Below are 16,319 nucleotides of genomic sequence, written 5' to 3' on the forward strand. Positions count from 1 at the left end.
CATCACGCATTACTCACCGGAATGCATCGCCTACACCGTGCTTTCCCCTACCAGCCCATGCTCATCTTCAAACTGCATGACAACACCAAAATACCTTTCCATTCCTAAAAGGGAAGAAGCAAGACAATATTATTCGAACTAAGAGGAACATAAGAACTGTGTATAAAGACTGTAAATTAGCAAACTTACGGAGTCGCAGGAGGCCTTGATTCCCACAGGAGGGGGGCTTGCTCCAGCGAAGTAACTTGGTCACTGCTCGCCCCCCACATCTACACGCCCCTGCCACAAGGAGCAGGACGGAGAATCCACCTTTTACAATATTAAGGTGAGAAGAGGGCCCAAGGGGGAGGAAGAAGTTGAGGCCAAGAGAGGTGGGAAAACAAAGACAATCTGGTATTGAATCCAGCTCTCCTATATTGCAGACCCATCTTTAACCAGAGGCCTTACCAAGGGACCAGGAGAGGCTTAGAGAGTGCAAATCATCCAACCAGGGCTGGGTGGCGTCCCCGTGGATACAAGGTGAGCATAACACTGCTGGGGCATCCTGGGTCCGCTGCTGGACTTGGGGTTGATCGACCCACATGGGAGACAGGCACACATGGCCGGGAACATGACCCCCGACTGTCCCGGAGCTCTGGCTGTGCTGCTTTAGAGCTTTTCCCTCGCTAGGGATGAGGATCCTGCTGGGGCTGCCTGGGCCTGCGACTGGACTTGTGGATGGTCGATTTTCATTGTAGACAGGCGACCAGAATGCGCTCCTGCCATGAGTGGGAACTTCGTTAGGATCAGGTGGACCGTCTGTTCGTCAAATGGGGCAGACTTCTTGGGGCTGATCTTTTTTGCCACAGCGGTGAACTCAAAGTGGCAGAAGTTCGCCAGCAGGCTCCACCAACCGAGGAGCATGGCAGATGCATTCACCTTCCTGTGGGAAGGTCTGTTTCTGTACACCTTTCCCAGTGCCCCGGCGTGGCCGAGGCAGATTTGGTATCTATACCTACTCGGCCCGTCAGTGTCGCCTCCAGTCAAGTTGCCGGTACGTCCGGATCAGCTCACTAGGGAGGGAGGCGCAATCCTTCATTAAGACCCAGGATCTTTGAACTTGAAGGCATGCCTCCTGCAGCCTTAGAGTTTGGAGGTTAGGAGTTGTCAGCGAACTGCAGGGCGGTCCTCGCCAAAGCCAGGGTGTCGTGGCTCTAAAGTGCTGCGGCCATAAGTGGAAGCATGGTGCTGGTCAGAGAAGATTACCCCTCTGAGACTCACGGCTCCACAGTCAGACCTCTTTAGATTCTCACAGGTGTCTTCTTTTCAGAACTGCATGGGGTTTCCCGTTTTCCTTGGTGGCTGCGACACCCCAAGCCCAAATCTGTGAGTTGTCCACAACACTCAATACCATAAGAATTTCCTCTTCCTAGGCCCTTTGGTGTACCAGTGGTTTAGCCTTTTCCCTTTGCGCCCAGGTAAGTCCACCGACACACGGCAGGTACCGTTTTCATCGAGACACCTATGGGAACATGGGAAGGTATGACATGTATTGTTGCCAGCGTGTTTCAGTGGTTTCCTGGTGGCAAATGTCTGAAAATAAATTGTGTTTTTTTCTCCACTTTTTGGAGATTGCCAGGCCTTGTGGGAAAAACATTCTAGCGCGATTGGTGAAAGTCAGACCTCTTTGGATTCCCCCAGGTGTCTTCTTTCCAGAAATGTATGGGGTTCCCCGTTTCTCCTGGTGGCTGCGACACCCCAGGCCCAAATCTGTCCACGACACCAAATACCATAAGTATTTCCTCTTTCTGGGCCCTTTGGTGTACCAAGTGCTCATAATTGGAGGCCGAAACCCATATTCCCAATTTGTTTATAAATGATTGCTTTAATGCATAAAATTCACTTTCCCGATCTGGTGTTCATCCTATCAATACAAATGTTTTTATAACACTATCAACAAAGGAATCAATACAATTTCCCTTCTCCTCACAACCAAGCAGAGGGCATTTAGGCTTTATTTTAGATTTAATATACAATAAGCACCTTCTCTTAAGTGCTTCGGCGGATAACGAGATCAAGCCAAGATCCAGTCTCAAGATTTCCATGGATACACTTTTTTCCAGAACTTGCCTTCACGCTCATGCAGCCAATGGATATATTTCAATGTTAAGGCTTTGATACCGTATAAAAGTACAGTGCAAAAGCATTGTAGCAATGTATATACAGCTTCAGAATACCTACTGAACTATTTCCAGCAGTGTCTCTCGCAAACCTAGCTATACGCAATGTTAGTTGCACAGCTTTACTGCGTTTGATAGCAATGAACTCATTATAACCACCGGCAGAGGTAATCTCTATACCAAGATATTTATAGCAGTTCACATATTCAATACATTTCTTGGATACATTTAATTTAGGTCTATTCACCAGTTTACAGGAAAATTGCATCATTTTGGTCTTATCAAAGTTGATAATCATGCCATTGTCACTGGCATTTTTGAGTAAGCCTTGTACCGATCTTTGGATACCTGAAAAAGTGTGATTAAAAAATGGCACGATCATCAACATAAGATAAACACGTCACATGTGTTTGAGTAACCCTCAGAGGTCGATTTTGCACCTTTTGCACCTCTGCTTAACACCTTTATTAGTGGGCTCCTCTGCTGTCAAGCCTCATCTGCACATTAGTGCCCTCATGGAACATTTTAACCACAGACAACAAGCAACTTGGAAAGAAGAGCTCCATCGGATGCCATAATCTGTCTATGTCTATGGAGTCGAAAGCGGCTCGAAAGTACACAAAGACAATGTACAGGGTTGGACCCCTTTTTTCTTGGCCAACACTATTAATTTGTCTTTAAGTATCAAATTATGCATGACTCCTGAGCTTGGTCTTAACCCCGTTTGGAATGTATCCAATAGCTGAACCGATTCGACCCATTTCTGTAACTCGTCAAGCAGGAATGAGGCTAACATTATACCTGTAACCTCCAACATGGACAAGTCTCTGTAATTTGATGACTCAGTCCTCTTGCCTTTCACCAAAAACGACTTTCTAAGAACATATTTTACCGAAAAGGATCTCTAATATAATAGCCTAGGTCTCAGGATCATTCTTTAAAACAACATTTGCTAACCCATCCGGACATGGAGCTCTAGACCCCTTCAGTCTTTTTATTTTCTCTACAATGTTTTCTCTATCAATAGGGAATTCAATTTTCTCATGCTCTGAGATTACATTTTGGATAGCCAAAACATTCTTGCGTGTAAAATTCAGAGTAATATATTCAGTCCACTGCACTGAGCTCACAGGATTAACTACCAACTTTTATTTAGAACCTTTGGAGTACCAAACATAAGCCAAATACTTCGGGTATCCCTACTTTTTATAACAGCAATCTGCCTTTTCCATTGCGCATTTGTGTGGGAAATACGCCACCATTTGACCCAGTTCCTATATGTGTTTTTAATCCGTTTTATAGCTCTATCCCTGATATACAGTTTAGGAACATTGTTCTTAATGTGGCGAATATCTTTAAGCATTAGTCGTTAGCATCTCTAATTTCACTATCAAAGATTTAGCTAGAATTACATTTTTTCGGAAACCACATAGTTGCCTTTTTGCATCGTAATATTTGCAGTCATGTTATGAATGCACAATTCGATTTCATCTGCCGTTAGTCGAGTTAACTAATCCAACCAATCTGTGAAAATGTCATTGAAGAAACATTTAACTTTATCTAGACTCTTTTTCAACCAACAAATACCATTGCCACTGTGGTTCACATCAAGTCTTCTATCTTCTCCTGAACATTTCTCTCCCCTATACAGTGAACGTTTTCAGTTACTGCAGAATGGTCACTATTTGGACTTTTGTCAAGTTACACACTGTGAAAATTCAGCAACAAACTATGACTAGTATAAAGATAATCCAAGGTTGCCACCTTCTGCCCCTTCTGCCCACTAGTCCTTGTGTACTGCCCTGGATGATCACCTTTAACACATCCATTTATCATAATTCCCAGTCCTTCAAAAATGCAGTCCACAATTTACCTTGCTTATTCTCAATACCCTGCTGCATATCAGACGTTTTCTACTTGTATAGTCTGTTTCCATACAGTCATCCAAACTTACACAGTGGGCATTCAAACCCACCCCCATGACAGTGTTGTTTTTATCACCTCTTGCTCAATTTACCATGAAGTCAGAAATGCCTTCAAAATATTTTCTGTAAACGCACAACCGGGTGGGTCATAGATGTTAAACATTAGCAGCCTCTGAGTGCTAACCAGAAAGCTTATTTCGACTGCAAGAACATTCTCCTCTTCCGAAGGGGTGTCTAATTTTGTTGCCTTTAAATAGTTCTTAACCCCTATAATCAAACCGCCACGTGGGCGGCCATACTCCACTTTCTTTGCTAAAATGTGTTAAATATGATAGCCATCAGAAAGGCTTCAGTCAGAAAAGCCACCTAACTAAACATGAGAGAAGCCACGCAGGAGCCAAACCTTATCGGTGCTCTGAATATCAGAAATGCTTCGGTGTGAAAAGCAGCCTAACTACCCATGAGAGAAGTGTGAGAAATGTTTTCCCTATCTCACCAGGTAGGATACCTAGTAACTCAACCCCCGCCCTTTCCCAACACAAACGCTTTCTCACGAACAGTTCACGTAAGCGACAACAGACTAACTGCAGAGCTGTGAACCTGACATGTCCCGACACCATGGTCAGGCAAGGTCAGGCAATTATGGATCATTACACACACCTGACTTCTATCACACTTCCTCACATGGATGAAAGGCGGAGCACGAAAGCACACTCTGAACAGGGAAAAACACACAAGCAAACAGCAGTTCCAAGATGGCAGTTTAATACAAGGAGAAAGACGGCGAGACCAGAGAGGGTCACAAAAAGGGAAGCACCCTTGAATTTTAAAGATCGTTACTTTAGTTAACTTTGGAAAGTAAGAAACCGAAGACCTTGAACTAAGGCTGATGAAACCTGCACAGTGTGTTGGAGTACCCGGGGCTCTCCTGCTTCGATAACCCAGGCGGGGAGGAGCGATTGCCGCCGTGGTACTGTTCTTGGTTCCTACAACAAAGCAGGATCAGAAAAGACAGCACAGCCGGTGAGTCAGAGAGACTGATATTAAACTAGCTTGCGTTTCGAACCAAGGTTGCAAGCAGCAACTTTGTATAAAGAGAACTGGATGAGAGGCGTTTGCGATGAGCGACACAAATATCATTGAAAGCTATCAAGACTGATTGAGCTTTTGGAAGGTCAAGCAAAGATGCCATATACAGAGTGGTCCGGCGTCACATGGGTGCTCATTTGAAAGTCTCTGTTAGGTATATAACTGATGCTTTATGTTGAAAAGGAAGATTGAGATCGAAGTGGTCATACAATGGGTCAAAATAAACCCTGAGTACATTCGAAAGTCTTCGATTGTATAAAGTGCATTGACATTGGTCCGAGCCCGGCTGAGGGAGACTAATTGAGGTGAAAAGGATGAGCCAGGCTGAGGGGGAGCCAAGGTGAATCGTGAGTCACCCAAGAACGAATTCTATTGCCTTGAACGGGATCTGAGCCCGGAAGATGGAGATCCAGGGTGAACAGGATACCGGGGCAAGGAAAAGAACATTTGTTTTGTACAACAGGACCCTTTGAGTCAAGATACTTGCAAGAGGTAAAGAGGCCTGGACACAGAAGGCCCAGAATTGCTGAAATATTGAACTGTATCCTCGTGCCGCAGAAGCCAGAGTGTGTGTTCTGCACAAGTGCCCTGCCTCGCCCCGTGCTGAAAACGTTGGGAAGGGAGGCCAACGGGCCGAGCATCCTGACATATCATTTGTGAACACTGCTTTCTTTTTCATGAACATTACCCCACATTATTTGTAATTTAGTAGTAAGGATTGGCAATAGCTATTTTAGTATAGGCCCTTTTATGTTGACAAGACTCCACTAGGACTGCCTTATTTATTATTTGATGGTTGTAGCTTGCTCCCATCTTTAGATTTAGGTTTAGATAGGCGTTTATCACACCCCTGCAAAAGTTCAATAAACACCCTTGAACTGTGGTCAATTTTGTCTTACTATTGCCACCATGCGTTCCTTACATTTGGTGTCAGAGTGGGATGTGATTCAATTGATGAAGAGTGAAGACCTATGCAAATAATTGTCGTACCACCAGAAGCGGAAAGTAGAATCGTTGAATTCCTCGACTCTGTGTATCCACTTTAAAAGAGGTTTTGCTCTCTCAACTACATATCCCGACTGGTCAGCAGGATCTGTTCTTTAAAATGCAAGTATTATTAGATACCCTTCCTCTCTCCCATTATAATATACAACAGTGGGATCGAATAATACTGAAAGTTCGACAAGCCTTTACCTTTATTAGGCCTAGTGCCCTAAAACCCTCCACTCCTGAACCTTTTTTTTTGGTACCCAATCACCATCCGTTGCAGGACCATAAGGGTTAGAAACCAACCTACCAAAGTCAATCCCTTTGGCAGAATCAGACTCAGAAGAATCAGACGTCTTCGAAACATTATCCCAGGGAATCTAAACAGATTTCTTTTCTGATTCCGAAAAGACCACAAAAGAACCCTTACTCCAGCGGAGGAAATGGCCAACCTAACTGATATTATAGCCCGGTTGGCGGCCCATCAAATGCAGGCCAAAGCTAGGATCCAAGAAATGTTAGCAAAATTAGTAGAGTTGCAAGCCAGACCCCTACTACCACAGGGGATACTTCAACCATACCTAGAAGGCAAAGATCTAGGGAATTGTTTTTTGAATTTCAACAACTAGGATGGGAAGAAAACCTTAAAAGGTACCATTTAGGTCGTTGGTTGAAAGTTGAACTACAGACCGCCTATCAACTACTCAATCTTCCCCAGGGAGCCACCTTTGTATCGATCAAAGAAGGCCTGTTAAAAAGGGTGGGGCAAACTTGTAATTTCTATCAGCAGAAATTGAGGGCCATTAGACTAGATCTGGGAGAAACCCCCCTAGAAATGGGTGAACGGGTCAAAAACACTGTAGCCCTTTGGAATAACTAATCCCTAGAAGAGTTAATAGAAATGATCTCCTTAGAACAATTCACCAACTCCTTGGCCTCTTTTTTGCAATAGGCCGTGTGAGTGACTCATGGTGACAAGAAGTAAGACAGACATAAGTGATCACAGGTCAAGGGTGTTTATTGAACAATGAAATTGGTATGCAGGGTTGGAAAAACACCTAATCTAAGCCTAAATCTAAGATGGGGACAGGTGTCGACCATCAAATGAAAATAAGGCAGTCCTATTGGGGTCAAGGCAAATAAAAGGCCTTATACTAAGAAACCCTATTGCCAATTCCTTACACTAAATAAAAAGGGTGTGGGGTCAACTTTCAAGAATGAAAGTGTGGAGGCAGAGTGACTGTGTGACCTGGAGGAGCTGCTACAGTCTGTCTACCATTGCTAATATTCACGTGTTTCCTGAGAGCCTTCAAAACCCCTTTGGCCGGTGCAGCAGAGGCAGAGTGGAGGCAGTGTGACTGTAACCAGGTGCACGGTTTATGGTCCAGTCACTATTCCCTTTCAACCACTCCCCTTCGCCTGCAGGAGCAGGAGCTAGATTCCAAGCCGAGGCGGCCCGCGAATGAGGGAGGTGCCGCGGATGTGCCATCGGCGGCGGCAGTGCAACCAATTTTGAACTTGGACGCAGAGGAAACATCGCCTGCGGGAGCTGGATCGTACGTGCAAGATCCCGGTTGTTTTTTTGAACAGTCGGTGTGGGCTACGAGCGGGCCAAGCAGCTCATCCAAAGGATCCAAGGTGAGCACCGACTGAGGCAAGTGGGACCTTACGTTGTATAGCCCAGGGGCCTTGTTACCTTCCCACCATCCTCCCCCCTTCAGTGTGGGGGTAAGAATTGCCGCTAGCAAAGCAGTTTATATGGAGAACGCGGCCGTTGTGGCGGAGGGGGGAGAGCAACAACAGATTATCCTGTCTTTGGGGGGAATTTGGTATGGGGGCCCTAGAATGTTACCGTGTATCTTGTGTGATGGAGGGGGAGGGGCCCCAATTGACCGGGGAGGCTTCAAGTGTGTCCCCTGAGGCCATGTCGACTCGTGAAGTTGTGGGGATGGCTGTTGTGAAGGAACCAACTGGCGTAACTGGTGTAACTGGAGATGGGGCTGTTCAAGGTCTGGCCCCAACAAATGCTCTAACAAAGGGGAAGAGTACCCTGATAAACCACCAGATAAATCAACAGTTGAACGCTGCCAGTCAGCCCGTGATTGATGCGATTGAACTTAATGACGTTTCGTTGGAAACTACTCAACCTGCTACCAACTTGGCTTTGTATGAAATGCCCTTGCAGGCTCAAGCAGTGAGCGGCCGCTTAAGGTGGGAAGGGAGTGTGCCCTCTTTAAGAATAAAGATTCTAATCTTCAATGGAAGAAGCCGGCTTTCCTTAGTCACATGGAAAAAAAAATCTGGAAGCCCAGGGGGCTTGCCTATAATCTTGAACGTGATCAGAGCGTCTTTTCATATAGGAAAAATACGAACCTTCCTCTAACTGTCGTCTCAAACAAACCACGAATAATGGAAGACATTTCTGACTATCTGCTACTACAAAGCACCTTGGGATTTGGCCAGGTAGATCAACCAGCTACCTTAGATACTACTGTTCAACAGCATCAAGGTGAAAATCACGCTACTTCAGACATCCAGGGTTTGATTAATGGTGAACCGAAGGGTGCTGTCATTCAAAGGCAATTATCTCTACAACATTTTATGGAAACCACATCTACACCCAGCACTTTACCCTCAAGGTCAAACAGGGGGAATCTAACCGGCCCCCATAAAAGATCAAGGTTGGAATCGGTAGAATCCTTGGGGGAAGGCGGAAGAGGGAACACAAATCAAACTTCCACCCAAACAGATATGGTAGGAATGACCCCGGGCCAAGGCGAAAGGTTTGTTTGTTTTGTTTGTTTTATTTGCTTATATAGCACGCCAAACCCATGGGTATCTGGGCGCTTTTCTTAGGTACATAGTTACAATAATATACAGAGACAATAATATACAAAGACAAAGACAGTAGATGATAAAATATGAAAATACAGGTAAATACACAACAGAAAATGTACAGAAATATACAGAGGTGCAGAGAATGTACAACAGTTGCAGGTTCAAGACATAGTTAGGATAGCAAGTTGCAACGGGCCAAGGTAACCTGTAGGCGCAGTGTATCTAAACTATGGGCAAAGTCGGTGAGAATGCTAGGTCATGGTCACAATGGTGCACAATGGTCTTTAGTTCGATTGAAAAAACAACCAAGTTTTCATTTTGTTCCGGAAGGATAGGAACAAGGGTTTGGACCTTAATGTCAGAGGCAGGTTGTTCCAGGTCTTAGCCGCAAGCACTGGAAAGCTGGAACCACCTGCGTTAGCTAGTTTATATTTCGGGACGCTGAGTCAGTAGGCATAGTTGGATCTAGTAGGCCTGGTAGGTTCTTTTCTCGAGAATTTGTTCATCAAGTACTTTGGGGCTGAATTGTTGAGGTCCTTATGGGTGATCATGAGTGTTCTAAAGGGTTCCATGTAATAATGTCGCCAGAAGAATCTCGCCATGCAAAAATATCGCCGAAAAATGGGTATTTTTTGTGGCAACATTTGTGCATGGAACATGCGGGGGACACCCCCGCAACCCCCACATTTCTTTTTTCTTTTTTTACATTTTTTTTGTTGCCCGTCCCCATATATATGGTCACCCATACAATATCGCCGCAACCTTTTCCCGGCGATATTATTTACGGCGACCATATATATGGGGATAATATTACCTGATACCTTCTAAAGGTGATCCTATCTTGGATAGAGAGCCAATTAGTGTTTTTCGTCTGGTTTGTGAAATGTGGCTAGAGCGGGGTATATTAAGAGCAGTTCTAAGAGCATTATTTTGCAAGACTTGAAGCTTATGGGAGGTTCTTCTGGCTTGTGCCCAGGTAGAGAGTATTACAATAATCCAATTTGGACAGTATATGAGCTCTTGCAAGGGTGATACAGCTATCAGATGTCAAGAAAGGCCTGCAGTTGTTTATGAGTTTTGAAGTGTAGGCTGTTGGGGATGAGGTGGCGTTAATTTGTCTTTGGAGAGTTAAGGCAGAGTCAAGATAGAAGCCCAAGGTTTTTTCTTCCTTGTCAACCTTGATGAGGTTGCCATCAATATTGAAAGAGGCATATTTAGGGCCTAGCTTGTTGAGTCTTAACTTGGAACCGATGAGAAGCTCAGTTTTGTCGCGGTTGAGACAAAGGCCACGTTTGGCATTCGAAGCTTGTATTTTACTGTAGATTTCGTTTAGGCGAGTAGCATCTGATTGGTAGTCGCCTGACAGAATGATAAGTATTTGCGTATCATCTGCGTAATTTGTGTATGATATGCCTAACACGTCTAGCTGGTCGAATAGGAGCTTGGTGAATATATTGTAGAGGGCAGGGATAAACAGGAGCCCTGTGGGACTCTGCATGTGATAGGGAAAGGTATGGCTGACGCAGTGCCTTCCAAAGTCCATTCCGATTAGTATTATTAGACTAGAACTAGGTTTTACATCTTGGTGGGCTCAATATATAAAAAGATCCCTATCACTGCTCACAAAAATTGGGGAGCAGTGGTGGGACTGCCTAAAGGGCATGTCCTTTCTGTCAAAAATTTCACAAAAATTGTAAGGACTATCTGGATGTCATTTCAGTGGACAATGCAGACAGATAAAACCGTTGGATAGAAACACTGATTATGAAGACTTGAATAGATTAAAATGATATAAAATCAAACAACACCTACTTCTTCTAATGGTTAAGCCTAGACCGTATGTACAAATATTTCCATCGAAAAAGCATAGGGACTTATATCTAGAATTTAGTTTCAATGCTTTCCCTAATTTGGAACTAATGGGGCAAAACAATCGCCCTGCCAAAGGAATTGCGGGGATGTCGTTCGTGTGGGTTGGCTTCAAATGAATCCCTGTTGCTTCTTGTTTTGGACTGTCCATTTTTCATGAACCAGAGAATCCGTCTTTTGGGTGGGTTTATTCATTTGTCTTCATGAGCCCTGGCACAGTCTCTTTGGGTCAGGTTAATGACAACATCCAACCAGGCAATGATAATAGCCCTGGTGAAATTGCTTGAGGAGATATTTGAAGATTTGAATAACAGAATGCTACATGGGGAGATGGCCTGGAAAGTTATCTGGGATTAAGCGGCTGAGTTTCAAAGTGAGTTGGAGTCGATTTTGATTGGATAAAGCTTGCATTGAGACCTCTGCGTATTACAAGCATAGAATGAATTTGTAATTGAGCGAGAAATGTTATCTAGAAAGGAACCCTACTTGTTCTGATCTCTGGACAATTATGTTCCGGAATACTTTGTTAAAATTGTCTTTGTTTGTTTTTTATCTTGTTCTGGTGTAAAAGTTTATTGTAAACTATAAAAAAAACATTAAAATAAAAAAACGATTAATAATAATGCTCCCCCTCCTTGGCCATAAAGTGATAATGTACCTTGGTCTTCATTGGCATTCACTGTAAAATCTATCATTGCATGGCAAACAAATATACAGCAGCCGAAAAGAATGGGAAACACAATCTCAGGTGAAGTATAGAACTCCTAAATTTAAAAAAAGGGTCCTATCACTAAAAACAGTTAATTATGTTTGTGACTAAGTAGCTCAATGTACAGTTTCGAATAGATCAGAATACAGTATCTGTAATGTAGCTGTTTAACCCAAGGTGGTAGGTTTTTAATGTATTTATTTTCAATTATTTATTACTTATAACACGCAACTCACCAGTCGGCCTCAGTGCGCACATGGGCTGTCAAGGAGGAACCTCCTTTATCCAAAATGATGGGGACATTAATGCTGGACGAGGCCACTCGTGGATGCAACCAATCAGAGCAAAAGCTCAAAATCTAGTTGGACAGCAGAAATTAGTCGGGTTCTATGTGATAACATCTCAGGAATAATGAGCCTGTCAAACCGCAGAGAGTAAAACAATTAACATCTTCAGTTAGCCTAACTAGACGAAATGAAGATATTTTAAATGAAGAAGGTAAAAATAAGTACATTTTTTATTTACTTGTTTAAAGGTTGTTCTTACGAAATTAATGGATTTGCATTAAAAATGTTTGCCAAAAATTTGAGAAGCCCTGTACTGAAAACAAACATTGTTTAATACACTGTTATATGGGAAGGGGCCCATGCACAAGGGTTAATAATCATATTTATTTATTAGAGGTGTAATAACCATTTGCATATGAATCTGGTCCCGCCCACAAGGACAATCAAGCACCTAAATATCAGGCAACCCCAGACACGTGTTTTTCCCTTGTTGGGCATCTTCAATGACGTGCTACATTGCTCTTGGGATACAGGGCACAAAGAGCAATGAGCCCACCACTTGATTCCATATACTAAATTAGGGTGACACCGCAAGCATTTCAACATTTGTCAAAAAAGTCAATGGCCCTCTACTTATAACAAACAAGGCCAAGTAACTTGTTCTCTTGAATGGGGTCCACCCAGTAAAGACCCCAACCATGTTTTAGCTGACAGTGCCCTGCCTGATAATAAATATCTATCTGCAGATCATTCTGTCACCCCTACCATCATCACCCCATCCCCTGCTCACATTACTACCCCTCCACTCGCACTTACCCATTTCCATCCTTCAAGGTAGATGTTCAAACTGGGATATCCCCCACACCTCAAGGTGCTTTTGAAACCCTCATTACCTGCTCTGAACGGATCGTTTGTGATTACTGAGAAAACAAAATGTTGAATGCAAAAATGCTGATTTCCCCCCAAAACATTTCCCTGCAATTAAATGTAGGGGGTGAATGCTGCCGCCCTCCCCTAATCCCCTTATATTTTATTATAACCCGAAACCCCCCACATATAATTGCAGGGAAATGTGCCACTCGAAATTCGGCATTTTTGCATTGAATATTTTTGTCCGCTCAGTAATTGACAGATACCCTCTGAACAATAGTGCTCCTGGTCTGAAGAGTGCAGGGTCCACAGGAGAGGTTGATTGTATTCTTTTGAGCAACTGATCCATATAGCTTGTTTTCTTTCCTCATGCACCTCTCTTATTCTGCTTCTCTCCGTTTTTAAAATGTTCAGGCTTGCAGAGGAACAAAATTGGATTCAGGGGTAGCGGCTGACAGCAAGATTGTGAACTATTCAGCAGAAAATGATAGCGACCCTCAATACACCATTCCGGTTCAAGCAGATTTCTTGCTTGCATATTCCACTGTACCAGGTAATTCACAGCTTTATTAGGTCTGAAAATATCCATCAATCCTCTTGAGCATATGGAGGTGGTGTTCATTGTTTGCCTTTCTCTGCTGCTGAGGATGTTGCATGTTTAGGATATTATTAAAGAGCCTTTTCTGGCATTCATCCAACCATCATTTCTCTTGAGAAATTGGAAAAAATCGCTAGGCTCATTGGCCTGGTTATAAATGCAAAAATTGTGGGGATTTTAAGAGAGCAGAAATTCCCACAACTTGGCATTGGGCTTTATCCCCTGAATAAAGACAACCCTTTTTCTGATTATTAAATTTCAAGACATTATAAACACTATCTAATTGAAGCATGAATTCTGATGTTCTGCTTGCCCGAGCATGGAGCCTTTTGCTAAGTAGAGATTCTTACTTCATTTCAATGCATTTTTTTTCACAGTAACTTCTGCAATGTTTATGTTCCTATGAGATGCTGAATAAATGTGCCCATATTTTCATACTGCTCTACATTATCGAGAAGGCAAATATGAAATATTACATGACTAGACTAGCATTTTGGGGCTGCCCTAGCCCTTTCTTACTGTGTCACTGGCTATTATGGGATTTTCTACTGGATTCATTATGAGTCTGCAACTTTTTTGGGGGCATGCAGTTCTTGGCCTTCAAAGGTCTGGGTGGAGGGACATCATCAGACACTACTTAACTTCTTCAAAGACCTCAGCACGGCAGCTTGCTCATGGATTGTCAAAATGTTCTCGTAGTTGGAGTCACTACATTCACTAATGTTATGCTGATGGAAATTAATCGTGTTCACTTAATGATCAAAGTGTGCACTAACTAGCGGCACACTGCATGGTTCTTCGAGTTCGGTCTCTTCTTTGCAAGTAGGAGTTTAAAGTGCAGCAATTTTATGTTTCTTGTGCTGCACTGTTATCCAGACTGAGAGGGTGATTTTTTTCATTTGATAGTTGGGGTTCCCCTAATCCACATTTCACATAACGTGTGCAGCAGCTTTTATTTCACAACTTGCGTTCATTTTGTTATAAAATACATTTTAAATAGTTTTTCTTGCATAACCTATGCTTGTGCCCTGCACTTTGATTTACAGGCAGATACTAAGCGATCAAGCACCACTCCCACCTCCCACGACCTGCTATCTGTAACTCCGGAATGAAGATTTGTATTGAACTACATTAGATCACAAGCACGTCAAGTAGCTCATACATCTATTTATTTAATATTCTTTAGGCAAGGGGGACAGAACAAGTGCTTGCAGCCGTCCTTCAGCCACCACTGTGTGCACATTCAAGGACTTCCTTATTGATCACAAAAGAGATGAGGGCAGAGGAGACACAGGTGAAACAGTAGCTGGGCTAAGTGAGATAAGGACAGCCCTGAGCTGTACCCTGCTCTGTGTATGCTTTAGTGGGATGACAAAGCAACCAATCTTCCCTGTCCCCTCTAGGGGCAGCTTGACAAAGCAGCTGCATTGTGAACATGAAATCCAACCAGCTTCCAATTAAAATGTCTTATTTGGAGACAGCCAGCAGGGGGCGCGCAGATGGAGGATTTATGAACGTCTTCCTCCGTGGCCCAGAACCCTAATCCGTGAGTGTGCCCCCACTTGAACCCCCCTCCCCCGGTACAGTGCCATACCGCAAGGCAAGGACGTCTGACCCAAGGGGCTCCCAACCAGCCGAAACCCGGAGAAAAGTGGTCCATTAGAACCATAGAAACAGCAAAAACGAAGGTGAAGGGAGGCCCTGGATGGCTGGGGCCCTGGATCTCGCCCCCCGCTCTAAAAGAAGAACTGGGAAGTTTTGATCCGTGGAAGGGCCAGGTGTCCCTCAACGTGTGCGGACTTCTGCTGTGCCACGCCGGGAGGCCTTGATCCCACTGGGAGGACCCCGGAGACCTGTGGAGGAGCACGGCAGGACTGTCCAGGGCAGTGGCACAGAGACTCTGCCCCCCCGATCGTGGAGGTGCAGAGGGAGAGCTGCAGCTCGCTGCGTCCCGGAATACAAAGGAATAAAAGGCTCCTGGAGTCCCGGCGAGGAGACCCTTTGTGAGAGACAGCAGTGAGTGGCCGGCAGGATGAGGGCCCCCTCCTGGCATAAGGAGGGAGGAGGGAGTCTTGGCGCCTGAGAGAGGTGTGCCCCGCTGGGCACATGACACAGTGGAGGAAGTGACTTTGCACAGGGACCCTGGACTGAGCAGAGGCCCCTGTGGGAACCTTGGGCCTGGGGAGCGGCCCCCTGTACTGGGGTCCACCCAGGCGTTACAGGACGCAGAAGGAGGACTGGAGATCCTGCCCTTGTGCTTTTGGGCGCGCTGGGCCATGAAGATAAGGAGGCAAAGTGACACTGGAGAGGGGGAGAGGAAATCCCTGGAACATGTGGAGGCGCACAGCGGGGCCTTAAGTGTGCAGGGGACCGTGATGCAGGTGTGGGCCCCAAATTGGGGCGTGTGCCTGCCTGTCCCGGCCCCATCAAAAAAGATATAAGACCCCTGGGTGGGTGGTTTGGTGGCCCTTCCAGGGGGTGGACCTCTCTCTGGATACTGGTGCGGCCTGACACACCAAGAAAGGCCCCGAGAGCCATCTGACTACAACTGCAGCCCTTCCCCTTGCTGGGGTTTCTCGGTGGTCACCCACAGGAGGTGCGTCCCTGGGGGCCCATGCCTCGGGGAGGTGCTCTATCTGGGCGCAGTAGTGCATGGAGACTAGAGCCCGGCTGCCGAGTTCGCATATCTGGGCACGAGGGAAAGCACCGACTACAATGAAGAGAGGGCGATGGCGGCGGGAGATGAAGACTCAATGGCAACAAAGGACGTTGCCCCGCTATTTGAGGAAATCAGGGGCATGAGGGCCGACTTTGGGGAAAAGGTGGATAAGATCAATGTCAGGCTTGACAAGATGGATGAGAGGTTACAAGAGGTGGAACACAACCAATCCTCGCTGGACACCCTGGAAACCCAAATGGACATTGGGTTTGGGCGAAATAGAGAGAAGGGAAGCTGAGATGGTCCTCAAGTGGACGATTTTCAGAATC

At 44.9% G+C, this 16,319-nt stretch overlaps 1 protein-coding gene across 1 annotated transcript in view; it reads left to right on the top strand.

Annotated features, from left to right (window-relative positions):
• Positions 1-16,319, top strand: part of LOC138473239 (caspase-3-like) — a 403,122-nt gene that overhangs the window by 356,932 nt on the left and 29,871 nt on the right. Inside the window, exon 6 of the mRNA XM_069611851.1 lies at positions 13,148-13,286. Coding sequence (XP_069467952.1) covers positions 13,148-13,286 — 139 coding nt within the window. The remainder of the gene's footprint in view (positions 1-13,147; positions 13,287-16,319) is intronic.

This window comes from Ambystoma mexicanum, chromosome 8 (assembly GCF_040938575.1).
Source record: "Ambystoma mexicanum isolate Mex_15411 chromosome 8, UKY_AmexF1_1, whole genome shotgun sequence".
NCBI lineage: Eukaryota > Metazoa > Chordata > Amphibia > Caudata > Ambystomatidae > Ambystoma > Ambystoma mexicanum.